Source organism: Monodelphis domestica, chromosome 1, assembly GCF_027887165.1.
Source record: "Monodelphis domestica isolate mMonDom1 chromosome 1, mMonDom1.pri, whole genome shotgun sequence".
In the NCBI taxonomy this organism is placed as follows: Eukaryota; Metazoa; Chordata; class Mammalia; order Didelphimorphia; family Didelphidae; genus Monodelphis; species Monodelphis domestica.
This window is the reverse complement of record NC_077227.1, coordinates 205,578,775-205,600,944: the sequence shown is the minus strand read 5'-3', so window position 1 is coordinate 205,600,944 and position 22,170 is coordinate 205,578,775. Positions and strand designations below refer to the sequence as shown.

The 22,170-nt window shown below is 35.9% G+C and overlaps 1 protein-coding gene across 2 annotated transcripts in view; it reads left to right on the top strand.

Moving 5' to 3' along the window:
* ZNF106 (zinc finger protein 106) overlaps positions 1 to 22,170 on the top strand; it is an 82,378-nt gene that overhangs the window by 49,356 nt on the left and 10,852 nt on the right. For both annotated transcript variants that reach the window (XM_007472421.3, XM_001362383.4), the window contains 5 exons: positions 2,820 to 3,591; positions 4,261 to 4,316; positions 8,016 to 8,161; positions 12,483 to 12,617; positions 15,530 to 15,646. In XM_007472421.3, coding sequence (XP_007472483.3) covers positions 2,820 to 3,591; positions 4,261 to 4,316; positions 8,016 to 8,161; positions 12,483 to 12,617; positions 15,530 to 15,646 — 1,226 coding nt within the window. The remainder of the gene's footprint in view (positions 1 to 2,819; positions 3,592 to 4,260; positions 4,317 to 8,015; positions 8,162 to 12,482; positions 12,618 to 15,529; positions 15,647 to 22,170) is intronic.

Sequence of the window (22,170 nt, the reverse complement as noted above, 5' to 3'; positions counted from 1 at the left end):
TTGTACAAATAGGTCCTTTCCCCTTTTTAAAAAATCTCTTTAGAGGTACAAACCTAGTAGTGGTATCGCTGGGTCAAAGAATATATCGATTTTCCCACATCCCCTCCCAATATTTATCATTTCCCTTTTCTGTCATATTAGCCAATATGATGGGCGTAAAGTGGTATCTGAGTTTTTTTGATTTGCATTTCTCTAATTTAGAGTGATTTAGAACATTTTTTATGTGATTTATAAGATAGCTTTGATTACTGCCTGTACATATCCTTTGGCTATTTGTCAGTTGGGGAATGACTTGTATTATACATTTGACTCAGTTCTTTACATATATGAGAAATGGGGCCTTTATCAGAAATACTGAATATAAAAATTTTTTTCCTTCAGCTTTCCTGCTTTTCTTCTCATCTTGGTTGCATTGGTTTTGTTTGTGTAAAACTTTAACATAATCAAAATTATCCATTTTACATCCTGTAATATTCTCTTATCTGGTCACAAAATCTTCCGTATCCATAGACCTCAGTTAAATTGTTCCATGTACCCTTAATTTAGTTGTCACCCCCCCCCCCCCCCATGTTTCCCATTTGGACCTCATGTTACTGTACAGTGTGAGATAATTGGTTTATACTTAAGTTTCCAACATACTCTTGTCTAAGCAGTTTTTGTTAGAGAATTCTTGTCCCCAAAGCTTGGATCTTTTTATTCGTCATCAATACTAAATTACTGAGAACACAAAAAATTAATTTCTTAATGTACCAAGAAAATAGAATTTCTTAAGCTGAGTATTCTAAGATCAAAGTGACAACTCTCCAGAATCCTCAGTTTTATCTCTTGAAACTATAACTTCATAATAAACTTCATAATAGTCTAAGTGACTGTTAATTATAAGAATCAACTCCCATCAAATTTATCTATATAAGTTATAAATCAGTATACCAAGAGGGGGAAGATTCAAGTTGAAGATGGCCCCAACTAGTAAACCCTGCATCTGCCTGCACCTTTTTTGATATGTCTACATTTACTCTATTGGAACTGAAATAAAACCTCCTTTGTGATTTTTCCTACATGCGTTCCAAAAGTCTCATGAGCTTAGCATCTTTTAGTTTGGTTGATCACACAGCCTAACAGACTAACTTAACAACTCACCCTAATATGAGACCTTCCTTGAAAATGGGATTTTTATATTTGTTGAGCATACTAAAGTATTTATACTAACCAGTTTGGACAAATGGGCTAAGGACTTCATCAAAAAACTGAAGTTAAACAGGTAAGTTTTTGCATGAGAAGTTTAGCTTTAATGACTTGACCCTGACTGAATGGACCAGGCATACATATGCAAAAGGAAGAGAGTGGGGGCTGAGATGCATGACAATGATATTGTGCTCCTGAGAATTGGAGTTAGAATAAATATTTTCCCCTGAGTTTTACTTAACCAAATGAATTTGGATGTAGATTTTAATGACATCTGCTTTCTAATCCTTGGCAGATTGACTTTGTCTTAATGTTTTTCTGTCCCTTCTCAATCTTCTGGCTTTTAAAACCTCCTTTTATTTTTAACTTAAATTTTCCCCCCAATTAACTTGTAGAAGCAATATTTGACAATTATTATCTGATTTTGCAATTCAGATTCTCCTCCTTGAGGTTGCAAATAATCTCTTTCAGGCTGCTAGCTCTTTGCCCAATTGTGAATGATTTGATTATTATTGATGTAGGAAAGGAATCTGTCAGGTAGTAAAGGACTAAACGACAATATGGTGGAATTTGAGGGATTCTCTCCTCCCTCCCCCCCATCCCAAGTTGGAAATTGTAGATGATCTTATATTTATAGTTTTGCTGATCCTGCTTTTAATTCCAGGTAGAACTTTCTTAGTTTCTAACTTATATCCCTTCCAAGTATTCCATCAAGAAGTATAACAGTCAGTACTAAATAGGAGCTGCTTTCCTGAAGTAGAAAATCAATTGGGTATCATAGGTACTCTCAGCCCTGCCTTCTTATGCTACATCTCCAGATCTTTCCATTGTTCCTATTTACCCACTTTGGACCAACTAGTCAGATTAAATATGGTGCTGTAGAAAGAAGTCTGTACCTTGAGTTCAAAGTTAGGATATGCTTCTTACTCTATGTGTGACTTTGTACAAATCACTTGAGTGCTCTGCTTATTTGTAAAGTGAGGGGCCTGGACTAGATGATTTAAGGACTGTCATCCCTAGTTGTAAGTAAACCCTTGCCTCCTAGGGCTGTCATGGCTGTAAACTTTGCTTATGCTTTTCTGATACAGCCCGCTAACTAGAAACAAAGCCAAATAATTCTTGATTGAACGTTTTAAAAATAGCTACGAAGTCTTTGAAAATTCCTGTTGAGACTTTGGAATAGTCAGAATGATGCCGATAATTAAGAATTAAGGAACAGTCTGCTTTCCTAATCAAAAGAGTGAAAAGTCAGTCATTTTAATTGTGTAGGAGAATATAATGATCATTTTAAGTATTAGTATCTGATGTAATATTTGTTGGGGTTTTTATTGGTAAGTAAATTTAAGTTGGAAGTTGATAACCTAACAATACATTGTAGAATTAATTTTAAAAGATGGAGTTTCTAAGCTATTTTTAATGAAAATATATATCAGAAACCTATGTCCTCCAGTAGACAGAAACTGGTTTAGACTAGAAAGCTGTAATTTGTTGTCTTTGAGATACAGATTACCTATAACAGTTAAGCTTTTTTCCATATAAAAGTGACACCAATTATCCAATATATTAGATAAATTAGATTTTTGTTTCTAAATTGATACAAAGAAAATACAGTAATTCTGCCTTCCCTTCTTTAGGAGAGATCAGTGGCAACTATTCATTGTACCCAATCATCGCTGGGACGCTGTCCTTGTCCCACTTAACAGAGAGTTTCCAACATGCAAGCCAAGAAATGAAGTCATCCTTGGAACAAGGTGGTACCAGAAGAGTAGAACAATCTCAATTAATTGGTCCTCTTATTATAAAGAAAGAGGGGGAGGTGTCAACCAAAAGTAGCACCATTGGTGAGCCCTGTAGCAGCTCTTTTTTGAGCCTGACCTTTCCTTCACATACCCCTTTGGAAAAGGGGCATCCACTGTTGGTTGAACAGCCAGCAGAATCTACTCTGACTTCAGTTGAAAACAAAGGAAACAAGAAAAAAAAGAAGCTCAGGAAAAAGAAAACACTGCGAGCGACGCATGTGCCAGAGAATAGTGATACAGAGCAAGATGTCTTCACGGCCAAACCTGTAAGGAAAGTCAAAGCTGGAAAGATGACTAAGGGAGGAAAAGTTACAACATCCACATCCTTGGGACAGGAAGATGGGAAAACTGGTCAGGAACAAGATAGAAATAGAGATGAGCCTGACAGTGACTCTTCCTTGGAAGTCCTTGAGATCCCTAACCCTCAGTTCGAAGTGGTAGCCATTGAGTCATCCGAGTCTGGTGAGGAGAAGCCGGATAGTCCATGTAAGGATGATACCTGGAACTCTACGGATCAATCCCTGCTGGAAGCATCTCGTTCTGGGTGTGATGAAGTAAGCTCTACCAGTGAAATTGGAACACATTATAAGGATGGCATCCCTAGAAGGTAATAACATTTTAGCTAAGCAGGATGGTTTTCACTAAATTTTCTTTTTCTTTTGAATTATCATTTACCTAGATCTCTATATATCTATACACACACTGAAGTGTAAGGGGGATGTTGTGTGTGTGTGTGTGTGTGTGTGTGTGTGTGTGTGTATGGTCACGAGGCAAGAACAAGTGATAACCTAGTGCCTAATTGGCTTGTTCTCCATTGGTACTCCCAAGTTATCAAAAGAACAAATATCCTTCCTAGCTTGTTGCATGTTATTTTTGTCCTGACAAATTAATAAGAGAACAGCTAAAATTACAAAGGATAGTCGGCCATAGGATAGAGATTTATTTTCAAATTTGAGAAAGAGAACTATATGGAGAAAAATAACATTTTAGAATTACATGAAATAGCTCTTGTTTTCTGTTTGAGGTTCCATTTTTAAAAATACTAAATTATACATTAAATAGAGTTTTAGTTAAGGCAGACATTTGGTGGGTCTGGGATGCTGATTTGGCCACCATAGCTTACTATTTTAAATGCCTTTCTTCAGTTAAAAGAAGACTTTTATTTTTGCTACTTTGCTTATTAATTCATTATTTTATTATTATGTTATAATTTATTATTATTAATTTACCTAACTTTGCCTGTTAATAATGCTGATGTGTCTGCTTTTTGTTGTAGTGTGGCCGAAACTCAGACTTCCATCTCCTCGATAAAGGGGTCAAAGAATTCTTCAGGTATTTAATTTGATTAACCAGAAAATAGTATTACATATATATGGGTCCATGCAGAAGATTGTGTTACACTGGTCCTTCTAGAATAGAGCCTACTCTTTCTGACCAAAGTAGTAGTAGGTAAAATTTAAAGTAGGTAAAGTATGTCTTTGTCTTCTAGATTTTCTTTTTTTGTAAACTAATTCACATTGAAGTGTTCAAGATGTTAGTGACTCACAATTGTGTTCTTTCTAGGAATATTTGCATTTTAAGATTACCATTCAGAGAAAGCTGAGACCCAGGGGAGGAACACATTTCTTAACTCTTGAAGTCTGGAGAGATCTTGATTTGATTGCCACTTAACATTTATTGCTTTGGGATCATGGCAAAGTCAGCTAATCTTTCTGAACTCAGTTTCCTTTTCTGTAAAGTGTACCAATTTCATAGGTACATTTTGAGTCTCATGAGAATATAGGTAAATGGGTATATTGGTAAGATCATTTTTATAAATCACATCACTTTTTATGACTTGTTAAAGAGACTCTTGCGGACTTCTGGCTGTGGTTTGGAACCGTGTTGGTGGTGAGTTTCATTCCAGTGGAACGGCACATAGGGTGGTAGTCTAGGCAACTCCTTACCTTTTTCCTACATTTCCCTCTCATTACTGTCTCTACTTTGATGTAATCAAGCTACTAACAGCCTCATAATTTAATTTTAACTATCATAATTTAATTTTAGTTATTATACTTTTAAATAATTGTCATTCAAGTATTTTTGAGTAATTCTATAATTTGTCAATGGTGATATGGTTAGGTATATGATAGTTTATTTATTGTGGCTATTGTTAGACCTAGACAGACATTCTTATAATTGAAAATACATCCTTATGAAATAAAGATGTAGGGGCAGCTGGGTGACTCAGTGGATGGAGAGCCAGGCCTAGAGACGAGAAGTCCTAGGTTCAAATCTGGCCTCAGACACTTCCTAGCTATGTGTCCCTGGACAAGTCACTTAACAAACCTCATTGCCTAGCTGTTACCACTCTTCTTCCTTGGAGTCAACACACAGGATTAATTCTAAGGCAGAAAGTAAGGGTTTTAAAAAAAAGAAAAATAAAGATGTACCTTCAGAAATATAAAATACTGAAACTATCAGAACACCAGATAGGTGTCTTAAATTACCTAATCTCTGAAAAGGAACTTGAACGAGCTGTAAAGGAATTACCAAAGAAAAACACTTCTGGTCCAGATGGACCAAAGGAGAATTCTGTCAAACTTGTAAAGAATAGTTAGTACCTGTACATCAAAAAATTATTCTAAAGATTAGAGAAAGCACCCTAGTGGGATCCTTTTATCAAACAAATGATAATCCTAATAACGGAGAATAAATCACAAAAGAAAAACTATAGGCTAATGTCATTCATGAATGTTGATTCATTGTATTTTTAATTTTAATTAAAAACAAACAAACCTTACCTACCACCATAGAATCAATACTATGTATTGGTTCCAAGGCAGAAGAGTAGTAAAAACTAGGCAGTGGGGGTTAAGTAACTTGTCCAGGGTCACACAGCTCAGAAGTAGCTAGGACAGATTTGATTCTAGGCCTGGTTCTCAATCCACTGAGCCACCCAACTGCCCCCAATATTGACTCATTTTAAACAAAATCCTGTCAAACAAGACTTCAGCAATTTATCCAAAAGATGACCAACTTGGATTTATACCAGGGATGAAAGTATGTTTCAACGTTAGGAAAACAATCTGTCATTATATTAAAAACTAAAGCATCCTCATATCTGGCCTCAGACACTTCTTAGCTTTGTGTCCCTTAGCAAGTCACTTAATCCCAGTTGATTCTCTTCTTTTCTGCCTTGGAAACAATACTTAATACTCATTCTAAGACAAGGCAGAGGTTTAAAAAAAAAGCATTAGTAATCAAAACTAATCTTGGTTTAAAAATAGATAATTAAAACAGCCTAGGCAAAGGAGAGTTGGAAGCAATAAAACTCAATAGCCCAATTTTTGAAAAAATGGAAAAAACAAATCACTTGGGGGAAAAAATAGATTTTCTAGGAAAAAGTAACTAGTTGGAAAACTGGAAAGCATTCTGGTAAAAGTTAGGCTTTGACCAGCACCTTACCTTTTACCAAATTCCAGAATCTATTCCCAATGTATATGTGGTCTTAATATTAAAGATCTAGTGATTTTAAAAAACTAGAAGAGAATTGGGTCATATGCTATATTTCATGGCTATGGATAGAAGATATATTTTTAACCAAAGAAGAGACAGAGAAGATGTGGGACTCTGGACAAATAAAATCACTTAACCTTGTTTGCCTAGCTCTTGCCCTTCTGTCTTAAGAGTTGTTACTAGAACAGAAAATTAAAAGAGATTAGAAGCAAGAACAAAATATAGAATAAACTTTGATTACATGAAAGCTTCTGCACATAGATAAATTAAGTGCATTTAGGATAAGAGAAGAAGCAAAAGATCAGATTTCTCAGATAAGGTTTTGGTATCCAAAAAATATAAATAATTGCTAAAGATATGAACAAACATTTCTCATAAGAATTTGCAACCACATGAAAGAATACTCTAAACCATAACAATAAGAAATCAGAACAACCCTGGATTTTCATATTAGACATGACTAATTGGCAAAGATGACCAAAAAATGGCAAAAGTCAATTTCAGAGAGGTTATAGAATTATAACACACATTGTTGGTAGAGCTGTGAAGTGATATAATCATTTTGTGAAGTAGTTTGGAATTATGCAGGTAAAAAGTGAATAAAATGTTGGTACCCCTTTGAACCAGAGATTACATTACTAGGTTTATATCCCAGTGTAGCCGTTATAAGAAGAAAGACCTCACTCACACTACAAAATATTTATATTTTTCTGTTTGCTAAGAATTAGAAGCTCTATGGATGCTCATTTATTGGCTATACAAATTGTGGTATATTAATATAATAATATAATGAAATATTACCAAGCTGTAAGAAATGATTGTGTTGATGGGTACCAAGAAGAATGAGATAATCTATGTCAGGGATGATGAACCTATGGCACAGGTGCCAAAGATGGCCACTACCACCACCACCCCACCTGACAACATTTTTTCACCTCCCCTGCCCTTCTACCCAGCAGCCCAATGGGAGTACTTCCTCCTCTGTGTATGGTAAGGGATGGGTGTGACATACCCAATATGTGGTGCAGGGGAGGGTCATGGCACATGGTGGGATGGGCACAGCACTTGATCTGGGGGTGTGCAACTCAATACTCCATCCCTAAAAGATTTGTCATCACTGACCTATGTAAACTGATGCAGAATGAAGCAAGTAGAGCCAAAAAACTAATATATAACTAAAATAATGTACTTGGAAAGAGCAGTCACAAAAAAAAATTAAACAAAACAATGAAGATCAGGCATAATATGAATGAAAAGATAGGAGTGGTCATCCCAGGCCACTCTTCCATGAAAGTGGGAGGACCACAGGTGTTCCACATTGCACATATATTGAAACCTTTTTACTGCATTCATCAATTGTACTTATCTCCCCTCACTCTTTTTTGTCTTTAAAAAATACTTGTTATTGATTAGCCCTTTGGGAAGTGGGTGATCATGGAGATAAGTTGATGATGATATAAAAAAATAGAAGACATCATAAAAACTATTTAAAAAAAGAAAATGAATACTAAAAAATACATCCTTGTTTTCTAGAAATCTCTTCAGAACCAGGAGATGATGAAGAACCCACTGAAGGAAACTTTGAGGGACATCAAGCTGCAGTGAATGCTATTCAGATTTTTGGGAACTTATTGTATACATGTTCAGCTGATAAAACAGTTAGAGCCTATAACTTGGTGGTAAGTAGATTGATTTCATGGTTTTATTTTATAGATTTGGGCTACCAACACTTTGCTTCTCCCATGGAGAATTACAGTTTCATTATTCATTGCTGCCAATTCCCTGTGAAATAAATTCTTAGTCTTTAACCAAATCTTTTAACAATTTTACTTTCTTTTGTATCAAGTGGACATATTATGTATATATACTGAGAAAAATCAATACTTTCAGATGTCTCAAGAAATAACATGATGTTTAGATCTCTGCTTAGACATTTGATGACTGACTATTGGAAAGACTTAACTTTTTAGTTTCTTCATCTGTAAAATGAAGGAGTTAGATTCAGTGACCTAAGGCCCCTTCCAGCTCTAAAATTTGGGATCCTCTTATCTAAATAATAATCATTGCTGTGGCACAGACGCGAAAATGAATGTGTACCCAGGGCCTCACTGAAGCCAGGTAGTGGAACAAGAAAATCTACTCTACTGTGAGAAAGCTCTTGATTTCTGTGCTATGCCAGAGGTAAGGTATATGAGTTCCCTTAGCCTAATTTTCTTTATGAACCTTATGAAGTTTGCTATAAAGAGAGGCAAAATGCATCCAGAAACAAAGATAAGTCCATACTTGGTACGCTGTGTTGGACAATTAAGTTTTTTGTGGACTTCATATTTTTTAAGTTTTTATGAAGATTATTAATGAAATTAATCTAAGAACACAACTAATTGTTTCTCCAATCTGGTTATGATCTTTAGTTATTCAAATATGATACCAACCACCAAGCAATTTGTTAATTGGACACAAACTATGCATATTGCCACTTTTGTGCCTTTTTAATGATTTTTTTTATGCTTTTGGTTTTTATGACATTTATTCCAAAAATATCCTTCAATTTTTCTAATTCAGCAAGCTATTCCATGTATTGAAACTCTTAAAAGAAAGAAAAAAAATCAACATATCAGCCATATCCAGTAGCAGATATGATATTCCACAAACCATAGATCTTTGCCTGTGCAATGAAGAGAAGTAAAATATTGTCTGTAAGGCTGCTATGAGGAGAGAATTTTTGTGGTCTGCTATTCTTTTTTTTTTTTAAACCTTTACCTTCTATCTTGGAATCAATACTGTGTATTGGTTCTCTAGGCCTGGCTCTCAATCCTCTGAGCTACCCAGCTGCCCTCTGCTTGCTATTCTTCTAATGTGTCATTAGCTGTTAATTTGTTTTTTCCCTTTGTTCTTCCTCAAGACTACATTATGAACTGATTTTTTTCAGTTTGTTATTAAGCTCCTACTACATGCAAGGTTTTAGGGATTTATAAAGAGTAACAAAGGAGCATTCCATTGAGCTACAAAATATATACATATAAATAAATGCAAAATAACTTGAAGAGAGTTATTCACTAGCAAGAAAAGACTGCCCACTCAAGGACATAACACCAGAATTGATCCTTGAAGGAAGCTAAGAATTCTAAGAGCTGCAGGTGAGAAGGAAATTCAGGTCAGTCATGGAGAAACCTGTACCAGGGCAGAAGACAATGCTTCATTCAAGGAATTTCCCATAAACCATTTGACAGAGCTGTAGAGAATGTCAACATAACTAATAGACATTAAGACTGCAAAGACAAACTGGAGCCAGATAATAAAAAGGTACTAAGCTGAGGAAGTCATATTACACCCTCGAAGCTGTAGTGAGGAGATTTTTTGAGTAGGAGAATGGCAGAGATGTGCTTGAGGAAGCTTCTTTTGTTAGGTCTGTGGATGGTGGAGACTGACCTTGGACATGCAGCACTCATGAAGAAGGAAGGGTTAGAGACTTGCCCATGTGATATTGAAATCACTTTAAAAGACTGATATATATTAATTTAAGGTTGAGTAGTTTTGAAATTCACACCCAGCATAGAGCAGTGCATCAGCCTGGCCAGAACTAGGGTCTAGAAACAGGAAAAGAATTTTGAGATTATGGAATTAGATGTGGAATGCTAGCAAACCTTTTTTTTTTTCCTGAACTTATTCATAACTTTTTCTTCTGAGTCTTAATAACTATGATTAACCTTTTTGAACCAGTTTTTTCATCTGAAAAATGGAAACAGTAAAAAGGGATTAATAAAACCTATAGTATCTTATAAGACCAAAATAAGATACTGTAGTAAGCACTTTGCCTTTAAAGTGCTCATACAAATGACAATTTTTATTTTAACCCCTGACATTTTGGAGTGTCTAAAACTAGTTTCTCACTTGGGAATATAGGTGTTAGAGCTGGAAGCAACCTTAGAGGTCATCTAGTTTAACCCTATTCATTTTGAGGTAATTGAGGTCTAGAAAAGGTTACATGATTTGTTCAGGGTATCATTTATATCACTCTTGAAGTTTTTAAGCACTCTACATACTTTATTTCATCAATGCCTAAGTTCAAATTTGGCCTCAGACATTTACTAGTTCTGTGACCCTGGGCAAGTCATTTAATTCTTTTTGACTCTGTTTCCTCATCTATAAAATAAGCTAGAAAGGAAAATGGCAAACCTCTCCAGTATCTTTGCCAAGAAAATCCCAGATGGGGTTACAAAGAGTCACTCTCATTTGATCTTTACTACAACCTTATAGCAAAGTGTTTTTATATATATATATATATATATATATATCCTCAGTTTATAGATGAAAAAATCAAGGCAGAAAGAGGATTTGACTTGGTGAGGTCCACACAGTCTATAAAGTGTGTCAGAGACAGAATTTGAACCCAGGTTTTCTTGACTCCTAATTCATCACTATTCACCTCACTCCCTTAGTTACTTGATTTCCAGTCTATTATTTTTTTAGCAGTTTCCCATAAGAAAATTAATTGTAGGGACTGTGTCTTATTGATACTTTAAGGAATTGGTGTCAAACTAAAATAGAAATCTATACAGAGAGCATATTGATTTGGAAAATCACTCATTAATATTATCTGTGTTATATTTTTATTAAACATTTTCAATTACATTTTAATATATGACTTCATGGCTTCAATACTTTCAGTAAAGATATATTATTATTAGATTTCATTTAAAGGTTTTAAGAAGAGAAAAATGATGCTTTTCACTTGATTCCTCTTTCAGGTAGTGTTTTCCAAACTAATTAGACTATAAAACATCTATTGCCTTTAATATAACTCATAAATGCCTGAATGAGAGTATGGCATATAGTTAGTATTTTTAGGTCAGATAAAATTTGGTATGAGGAAATTTTGTCTTTTCATACTGAAAAAAATTCTGAGTGTATTTATTTTTTATAACAATATTTCAGAAGGAAATGTTGATATCACTAAAATCTCATAGGAATTAAATTTTTTTATGGATTGCAATTCTTCAAAATAAGGAAAGCTGATTTAATGTATAGCTAGTCTTCCATTTGTAAGTGACTATTTCTTTTATAAACAAAACTTTTCCTCAGTAATGTCTTTTAAGAGTAACAAATTATTAATATTCCATTTTTTCTCTTCCTTTCCCCTCCTAGCCTGACCCAGCTTCTTTTCTAACTGTTCAAACAGACATAGACAATATTGACTTGGAAAAGAGCATTAATCAGTTACTACTGTGAAGAAGCCCCATAGTCACTGTAGGCTATAGCAGTAACAGTTTTTGTCTATGTAGAATCTACATAGCAGACAATAACAGTGTAATAGAGGGATTCCTCAATGGAAGCAAAAAAATAACTAAGGAGTGGAGGCTTAAGTGGAGTTATTTTCCTGTAGGAATTGAATGTGCTTTGGGAAAAGCATGCGATCTCTAGGCATCCACCATGAACTCACTGATTAACTGCTTAAAGTTTTACAATGAGTTTTAACCTGTAACTACATGAGATGAATTAATTACGTACATCCATTTATTTTGGCTAAAGAAGCACTATTCTTTAATGCATGAATAAGATGGGTTGTGGGGAAGAACCAGGTTCCTCTCTAGATGAAGTAGGACCTGTGCAAACTATCTGGTGTGTTTGTGTTCCCAGGCCAGCAGAAATGACACGAACTGTTAATATCACTTGAGTATTTCTAGAGAGCCATATTTCAGAAATACAAATATGTAGGTACACATTCTTTTGAGTTAATGCTTCCTCTTTTGTATATTGGAGACTTATTCTCTAAGGTAGGAACTACCCTATCTTAAGGAATTTTATGTTATTTTGGAGATTGGGTTTTGGAGACTGCTAAAGTATGTATATGTTCCTGTGTTATACATGCGTAACTTGCTCCAGATGTGAGCTTATTTTTGTGGACATGGATACCGACATGAAGGTATTCTGGAAATAAATATTGCTATTTCATATATATCTTAGACGGAATATACTCATCTGTCTTGGATTTTGTTTTAGACTAGGAAATGTGTGGGTGTTTTTGAGGGCCATACCTCCAAAGTGAACTGCCTTGTGATTACTCAGACCAATGGAAAGAATTCAGCACTGTACACTGGTTCCAGTGATCATACCATCCATTGCTACAATATCAAGGTAGGTGTGGCACTAGGGAATTGAATCATGCCTTTTGGTTCACTTACTGTGTAGAAGAGATACAAGAGATACCATCCTGGGCATTTGGATGTAAGATTGAGTAGTTTTTCAGGGCCATTACCAGGCATATTTGTTAAGGAGATAAAAGAGTTCTTTGGGAACCCTCTTATCTCCTTTGTCAATGTCTCTCTTTTTCTCTGGTTCTTATCTCTATCTTGTTAATTATACTGTGCTAAGCCTTAATTGATATTTGACTTCTTAATTGCTCTTAAGTACAGCAAAATCTTTTAAGGCCATAAAGAATTAATTTATAGTAGTAGAAATATAGGGAGTGGGGTTGGTTATTTTTTAGACAAGGAAAAAATACTGTTTGTAGATACCTCCTGGGCATATTTCTCGTTTTGAAGAGGGATGCATCTAAGGAAAAGAGAAGACCTTTCAAGCTTTTTTCTTTTCCCCCACTCTCTTCTCTAAGGCCTTGCCATCCCTTCCTTATTAGAAAGTAAATTATATTATAACCATATCATTCAAAATGATCTCTCAAAGTCTTCCAGCTCCTTAGATAATGACAGGAAAACTGGAGGACAAATTAATTATAGCAAGGACTTCTAATTACAACTCTAAATCTCTGACCCTGTAATCTTTACAATAACTATGTAAAGTGTTGGGAGCACTAGTAAGAGTCATCTCTATGCAAGTGGAGAAACTAAAGACTTAAAGGGTAAGGGCTTACTCAAGATCTTACAAATAAACATTCTCTTTCTTACTTAGATCTTCATATTTCAAATCTACTATTGAGAAAAGTCCCAAAATAAAATCAGTTTTTAGAAATTAAACAGTATTATTCTTCTAAGTGTTAAAGATCCTAAAAGTTGCGAGATTTCAGTATTCACAAAGTTTGAGATCGATTCAGTATATAACTTACCTTTTTTTTTCCTACTTAAAAAGTTCCAAATGTTAAGGTCATAGAATTTGGAGCTGGAAGGGACCTTAGAAGTCATATAGTTGACATCTTAAATTTTATAGATCAGGAATCTTAAGACACAAAGTGGTTAAAAACTTGCCCAAGATCTCACAGTTACTAAGTAAGTACCTGGGGTAGAATTCAAAACACCAGGCTTTCATGACTTCCAAGTCCAGTGCCCTCTTCTCTATATGACATTGCTTTTGATTTGTATTATTTTTCACATGTTTTTATTCTTTATCAAAATACCAAATAAAATTGTGAATTACTGGACTTGAATTACTAGACTGAGAATAGAATATTAATTTTAAGTTTCTGAATTACTAATTTGATTATTGAATATTAGAATTCATAATCTTTGATACTGCATTTATACAATATTAGACTTTTTGGTGATCATCATTGTGTGCATCAGTTCTAGTTGTTCAAAGTGCTTCAAAGCATAGTAAGAAAGTACAGACTTTTAAGCTGAATATGTACTTACCACAGAACATTCCCTATGCTGTTTTAAAAAACTAAGTCCTTGATATAAGTTTTATTTTAAGAAATTATTTTCCTCCCCTTTCCCTAGCTAATTCTAAGTAATTAAAGATTCTTTTAATGGAAGTTTTCCGATTATGAAGTTCTTCCTTTTTTTAAGTTAAATTTTATTTTTTTTATTGGCAAACATTTATTTTCTTTCCCTCTTGCCCTTTTCCAAATTGGGGGAAAAAAACAAAAAACTTGTCATCCTTATTTATAAGCAAAACAAATACTCCCAATGGCCATGTTCCAAAAATATGTCTTGATTAAAAATTTTAGAAAATAAATCAGTTCTTTTTCCTGAATCAAGTTATTTTCTGTATGCAATATCTTCAGGTCTATCTATCATAAAAATGAACAAAAAATTTTCTTTTACAAATTTATTTTCCTGTTTGAAGATCGCTTTTCCCTGTCATTGCATTGCTCCTAAGACAAAGCATACCCGACATCTTGTTTTGAGTTTTATCATTGTAGTTATTTGATATTTGATAAACTAAATATTTGATATTATTGTAGACTGACCCAGAACACTTGTAATCAAAGCCTTTTTTCTTTCCTAGATCTTTCTATTGTTATCACTCAAACACAGACCATTTAAATTTCCTATGATTGTTCATTTCTTAAAATTCAGTTGCATGGGGTCAGCTGGGTGGCCCAGTGGATTGAAAGTCAGGCCTAGAGGTCCTAGGTTCAAATCTGGCCAAAGACACTTCCCAGCTGTATGACCCTGGGCAAGTCACTTGAACCCCATTGCCTAGCCCTTACCACTCTTCTGCCTTGGAGCCAATACACAGTATTGACTCCAAGATGGAAGGTAAGGGTTTTTTAAAAAAATTCAGTTGCTCAACAATATAAGGCATCCATATCATATAAGTGTATTATTTCTCTTAATACATCTAATACTCCAAACTCCAAATTTTGAGTTTTTCCAGATAAGCATAAAAACATATGACTGTAAAATCAAAATTAAGAGGAAAAAAATTTCTTTGGGCAAATCTACCCCTTTTAGAACCGCAGCTATGGTTCTACAAATTTAGACAAATCCCTCTAAAGACTATGTGGATCACCTAGCATGTAGCTCTTAGAAAAGCACACTAAAAACTTTTTCTTAAATTCTGAAAGCATTTGGATGACATTTAACCTGACAGAAAAAGACATATTGATCATTCTATAAGGCTTTTAATTTTGGAATTTGCACCTAGTCAGATCTGCATTTAGGCATATAAATTATTCACCTTTATACATAAATAGGGTAGATTGAGAAAAACTGAACTTTATATCTTTTGTTCAAAGAAAGAGGGAATTGTGGGGAGGTAGGGTAGAGAAGGTGTGCCTAATTTTATAATTCTTTAGCAGAGAAGAATTTCTTTCACTTTCTGTTACCAGGAGTTGCTGTTGATTTGGCCCTTTCTCCCCACTTTTTCAGACTAGAATGTGTTTGGAGAAGTTACAGCTGGAAGACCGAGTACTCTGCCTTCATAACCGGTGGCGAATCCTCTATGCAGGATTGGCAAATGGCACTGTAGTCACCTTCAGCTTAAAGGTTAGTGGTTGACAATGAGACTATATTTCTATGTCTGTTTTTCTTTTCCACTGAGAAATTTTTTTCCTTCCTCTTGTTGGGAAGGGAACAGGATATGCCCCAACAGTTATTCTATTCCTTTTTGAATAAGGGTAAGTATACCCTGACCCTAAATTCTCTTTTTCTATATCCTGCAACTTCAAGGAGCCATGACCCAAACTCTCTCTGAGCATCACAGGTGGTTACCTCTGATAGATAAAAAAAAGATTAAGACTTTAAGAAATTAACTCTAGGAGAGACTAGAGGCTGGGTTACTTTACCTCTAGCCTTTAGGCTTCTGATTTTCCTTGACTTACTTTGCTAAGAAGTTATTCATAACTAGTACTGTTCATATCCCCTTTAGAAAAACTTTATTCTTTCTCATCTCTGAAGATTAGCACGGTTCTGGGACCTATCATCTTTTGATATTTGTTCTGGTTATTATAGGAACTTTCTAACAGTTGTCAGTGAAAAATTTGCAATATAATTTTATTCCCAATTCTAGCTTCCTTCTTTTCTATTGTATTGCATCTCTAACCCCCTTTTCCTATATGTATACTCAAGTAAAATCAAACATTTAGTGCCACCTACTCTGTACTTACACTTGGACAAATGCTGTAGGCCATGCAGTGCATTCTTGTCTAATATAAGGTAAAACAATAATAGCTATGCAAGAGAGTGCCTGAGGTCATAGTAAAGAGAGACTGACAAGGGGGGAGGAGTCAAGCAAGGCTTTAACACAATATGAGCAGATCAGATTGATGTATTTATTTAGACAAGGATGAGAAATAGTGGGGAATGAGATTGGCTTTTAATGTGGGGCTGTGTGTGTTAAGAAGGGCAGCCTTGAAAATCAGGTAGCAGAGCTTATTGTACTTAAGGTAGAGAGCAGCAGGGAGCCTTTTTAGATTGTTGAGCTGGGAACTGACTTGATATAAATAGCATTTTAAAGAAGTTTATTCCAGCAGCACTATAGGATGACTTAAAATAGAGAGTATAAGAGCAGGGAAAACAGCGAGGAGAAAGTTGAAATAATCAAGTGTGAAAGGCATAAGAGCCTAGAGAAGGTGGTGCCTGGGAACTCAAAACTTGAGAATTGGGAGAATGGTTGTAGGAGATAGAAAGGGAGTCATAGTTGAGATCTAGATTTATATCAAAAGAATTCAAGAATTGTAGTATGTTAACAGACAGGAAAGTTGACTTTGTTTTAAGAAAGTGATATCAAATCTGAAGGGATAGTATGACATTCAAATGGAAATGTTCCACAGATATTTATAAATTGGAGAAATCACTGGGTTTTAAGACTAAATCGGGGACTTTAAAGGCCATCTAGTCTTTATTTCTTATAGAGATCGACCTGTGGTCCCTATATAGTTTCTCTGTGGGTGGTGGTCTGAGAAGGAGAATGGAGGCTAGAGGAATATGGATGTGAGATAGATAAGGCAATTAGAGGAAGAGATGCAGGAATAAAGACTCGGAGACCATGAGTTAAAACACCTGGGGAGATGTGAGCTCCCTAATTACCTCTCTAGAAAGAGAAAGCAAGAGGAAAAATTATAAGTATGAGGACCAAGAGAACCTGCGTGGAGCAGAGGACTCTGGGACATCCCCCATGAACCAGGTGGTCAAAAGACTAATGTGTGGGTCAAAAGACTAATATGTGGGGCAGCTGTGCTGTGTAAGTCAGTCAGACATGAGGAGACCATTCATTATAGGCCATAGCAAGATCAAGATTGTAAGAGGCAAGAGGGTGTAAGAGAAGAGAAGGGAAGAGGAGGCTCGCACATGTTCCCCAGCCTTTATTGGGGACCTTAGGAATGTCAAGTGGGAGGTGATTAATGTATACGTGACATGACATAGGTTTTTACATTGGTAGCATTGACAATGACGGAATCACAGAGGAGATAAAGGAATGTAGTCGAGCCAGGGAACTGGCTGTCAACGCCCAGCCCAGGAATTTTCTAATCCTTTGCTAGTCCTTTGGACTGTCCCTTTCCATACAATGAACATCAAGTGATCTGACCATGTGTCTGGTAAATGAATAAACAGGATACAATATCAATACATCAATCATACTTCCAAGATGCTAACATGCCTGGTATGCTATATTTCTTCATTTAATAGAACTGGAGTTTTGTTGAGAGAGAAAAGACTGGAGTCATAGATTTGGAGAAATTCATCATAGCCATGAATATTGAAATCATAAGACTAGATATGTTCTTTGATAAAGTATGCATTTGTATTTGGGAGTCTGGTGTGGTGGGAAGTGTGGATACCTGCAAAGGCCAAGGATTTTGAGGAATACTCAGTTAAAGAAAGGAAAGAACCACTGGTGAAGGAAACAGAGAAGTACCAGATTAGTGTAGTTTCATTTTGGCATGGATGACATGAGAAGAGAATTTCAAAGAGAGGGGAACAAACCTCAGTATCATGCCATTCATAGATTAAGGAAAATTTTAGTGGAGAAAGGCTGTTGGATAGAGCAACAAGCTAGTCTTTGACCTTTTCAGACACATTTACATTGGGAATGAGTAGAGAGTACCATGTGTGACTGTGGTAGAATTTAAAGGTGCCTATGCTTTAGCCAGAAGCCATCATGAATAACTCAATCCCAGGCATGTAGTGATAGGACAGACATTTCAGCAATCTGAAAATACGGTAACATTTTGGTGGAGCAGCATACACTCCTACTGGGGGTCACCTTCTTGTCTTTTTGTCATTCTGTTTTCTTTGGTTCCTTTTCATTGGCTGAGTTTTCATTCTGCATCAGGCTGGCAGTTACAATTAAAATCCTCCACTAAAGTCCTACTCTGATGCCTCATCGTGGCGTGGAGGTGACCCTGGGTTCTCGAAGGCTATGCCAGCGGAGCACAAGCTCTGGCAGGTCCTACCAAGCTGGAAAGGCTTCGAGTACGGGCCCGGTAACAGACTGTGTCTGTTGTCCGAGGACCAGCCTAGCTAAATTCGGAGAGGCTCATCACCAGATTGGCTGCAGGGTGATTTTTCAACCATAGCAACTCTCATGGATCATCTACTAAATTTCAGAGAGATTGTAATCTGTATCTGTGGATGGAGTACAGAATACCCACCCTGATGAAATCACAGATTCTCTTAAGTATTCATTGCTCACCTGGTACCGTTTGATAGCTCAACCAGCTATTGTTGGAAAGGAATGTTTACTTCTTACATTTTGTGTGTGTATCAATTTAAGATTAAAGCTTAAAACATCATTGACTTTCAGGTCACCGTATAGTGTGTATAGGCACATACGTGTGTTGTATATGGATCAGTAAATGGAAATTGGTACAGTAAGAATGAGTATCATAGTGAGAGCCAGGACAACTTCAAATCCTGCCTCTGCCTCATACTGGCTATGTGACCCAGAGCAAGTCACTTACTTCTGTTTGCTTTAGGCAGCTGTTTATTCACCTATGAGTTTCTGATAACAAAGAATTCAAAGCCCCAATCTTATACTATTCTACACACACACACACACAAATTCTTAATTTTAAGCACTATGTAACCTTTTATTGTGTATTGTATTATTATTATATATTAATAGGATCTTATTTCTGGAATTCCATAAATATACAGCTTTTGCCTGCAGCCCTGGGTATCAAAAATGGAACTACCTGGTAGCCCCTCATTTCAAAAGTTTGACAGTAAAGGAAGGCAAGAAATAGGAGAATCACTGAAAGCAGTGGAATTAGGTGAAAAATAATTGTGGGATTTTTCTAAGCCCTGTGCATGTTGTTTTTTCCCCTAAGATGATTGTTTAGCAGAGAGGAAGGAGCCAGGAGGAGGGAAGAGACTGAAGATGCTGGAGAGTGGTGATAAAGAATTATACTTCTTCCTCTTCTGAAACTCCAGAGGAAAAAATACAGAGAAATATGTGTTCAGGTAGTGATTACGGCAAATTGAGGAACTGATGCTAGTTGTCTGCTTTCTTTGTGAAATGAAATAGTGGAGGCCTTAATTAAGAATGGTGGAAAGAAATAGAATTGAGGGTTTGAGGGAAGAAAAGAACATTTTGGAAAAGAAGTATGAAGGATTTTCCTGAGAAACCAATAAGAATGCGTAATAAGATTTTAACAGTTATAATGGCCAAACTGAAGTTGGGTAGTGTGAATTTTTCGTATGTTAAGTAAGTCTTTTTGATTTTACATCCTTCTCAAGTAATTCTCCATGATCTGTGAGGTAGGAGTAGAGAAACGTAATATATGGTTAAATATTTGCTTAGCAGAAAATTAAGGGGATGTGGAAATCTAAAATAACGAGGCCAGCATTAAACTGGTGCCCAGTGGAGTCTAGGCTTTGTAGGATTTCTTTGACTGTGGATAAGGTCATTGATGGAGAAGCAAGAGCAGTGATGGTAAAAGAGGTTGACAGAGAAGGGAAATCTCTAATTTAGGATCCTAGAAATGGAATATTTCCTTGTGTTGATTAGGGAGTGATAGACAATTGATTCAGAGTGATAGTTTACAGAGGACTTTAATAATGATTATAAGGGCAGCTAAATTGCTCAGTGGGTAGAGAACCAAGCCTGGAGTCAGGAGAACCTGTTTTCAAATCTGGCCTCAGACTCTTTCTAGCTGTGTGACCCTGGGCAGATCGCTTAACCCCATTTGCCTAGCCTTTGCCCTTCTGTCTTAGAGTTGTTACTAAGACAAAGTAAGGTTTTTAAAAAAATGACGGTGTCAGTGTGGTCAAGAAGTAGAAAAGAAGGCAACAAAGAGGAGCAGCTGCTCCCCTGGCTTTTCCGTAGAATAAGGCAATGGGAAAAGATGTGGTTTCCAAAATGGGAAAGACTGTGGGGGAAGCACTCAGCAAAGAGCTATCTTTTGAGGGTGTGGCTAGAAACTAAAAAATAAGTTAAGGAAAATTTATTTTTATTGGACCTGGGAGTTTATTTTTCCTGGAACAACATAAAAATATTGCAATAGGATAAGTAGTAAAACTAAGAAATGGTCTTTGGAAGTAGTATTACAAACTGTCAACAATGATGAAAGTTGCTCCAAATCATTAATAAGTGCATATTGAAGGCACTCATTCCTCAAAAGAGGCAAAGATGATAAGAATGCAAATGGTATTGGATGGGCTTAGACTTTATTTTCACTATCTGTGTAGCTGTGTGGAAAACAATTTCAGATTAAGTGGGGGGGGAGCCATTAAACTGTGTTCCAGGCATTGTGCTAGGTATAAGAAACACCAAGGGAAAAGGGAAAAACCTTTTGTCCCAGCCCTCAAAGAACTTTAGCTTTTAGGCTGAGGAAACATGTACAAATCCAGACAGATTAAAAAAAAAATATATATATATATATACATATGTATATGTATATATACATATATGAGTGCAAGCTGATGTTAGAAAGAAGGTACCAAGTTCTTGGTGGAAGAGGAGGGTGGCATATGAGCTGAACTTTGACGATAACTAAGGATTTTGAGGAAAAGAATGGAGGAGAGTGTATTTCAGGCAGGGAGGATACACAGTGCATGAACATAGAAGCCAGAGCAAATAACAGTATTAAGAGTGTATATGTGGAGGGAAATGATGTATATAATAGAGCTGAAAAGGAGAGTTGGGCCCAGATTGTGAAGGGCCTTACAGGCTAAACACAGGGGTTTATAGTTGATCCTGGAGATAATGGGGAGCCACTGCAGTTTGGATAATGAAGGTACCATGCTTGGAATGCACCTCCTTACTTCCTCCTTATAGAATCTCTAGCTTCCTTCAAAGCTGAGCTCATGTAAGTTTCACTTGATCTCCAGTTGCTAGTGCCTTCTACTTGAGAACTTTTTAGGATGTATTTTAAATTAATTTTCTATATTCTCCCAACAGATTGTAAACTCCTTAAGGGCAGAGACTCTTCTATTTTTTCTTTCTGTCTCCAGCACAGTGCTTAGACTATAATAGGCACTTAAATGCTTACTGAATTGAAATGAACCCCAGTGATCCCACTACTGGCCATATATGTCCTAAGGAAATTAAAGGCAGAAAGAAAACTTCATATGTACCAAATTTTTCATATTAACACTGGTTTAAAAAATGAGTATTTATCAATTGAGGGAATGGGTGAGCAAATTGTGAGTGCAAATATGCAAATAAATAAGAACATTAGGAATTCAGGGAAATGAATGGATGCAAAGTGAGGGAAGTAGGACTAGGAGAATGATGACTACTGTATAATGGAAATTGAAACAATACTAAAAAACAGACTGACTAATTGTAATGGCTAGTCTTAAGCCCACAAAGCAGCTGATAGAATGATCTTGCCTTCTTGCAGTACAAGTGGATGTGAATGCAGAATGTTCTTGGGAGATGTTAGACTTGGCCACCTTATTTTGTTTTTTCTTTTCTCTGTTAAAAGGGAGAAACTTTAGGGGGTGGGTATAGGAAGTGGTATCAGAAAATGACCAGTAGGCAAAAAAATGTCTGCCAAAAATGATTTTTAAAAGGGAATATATTAAGGCAATTTGGTTTTGGCAAGAATCTGACAAGCTAGGGG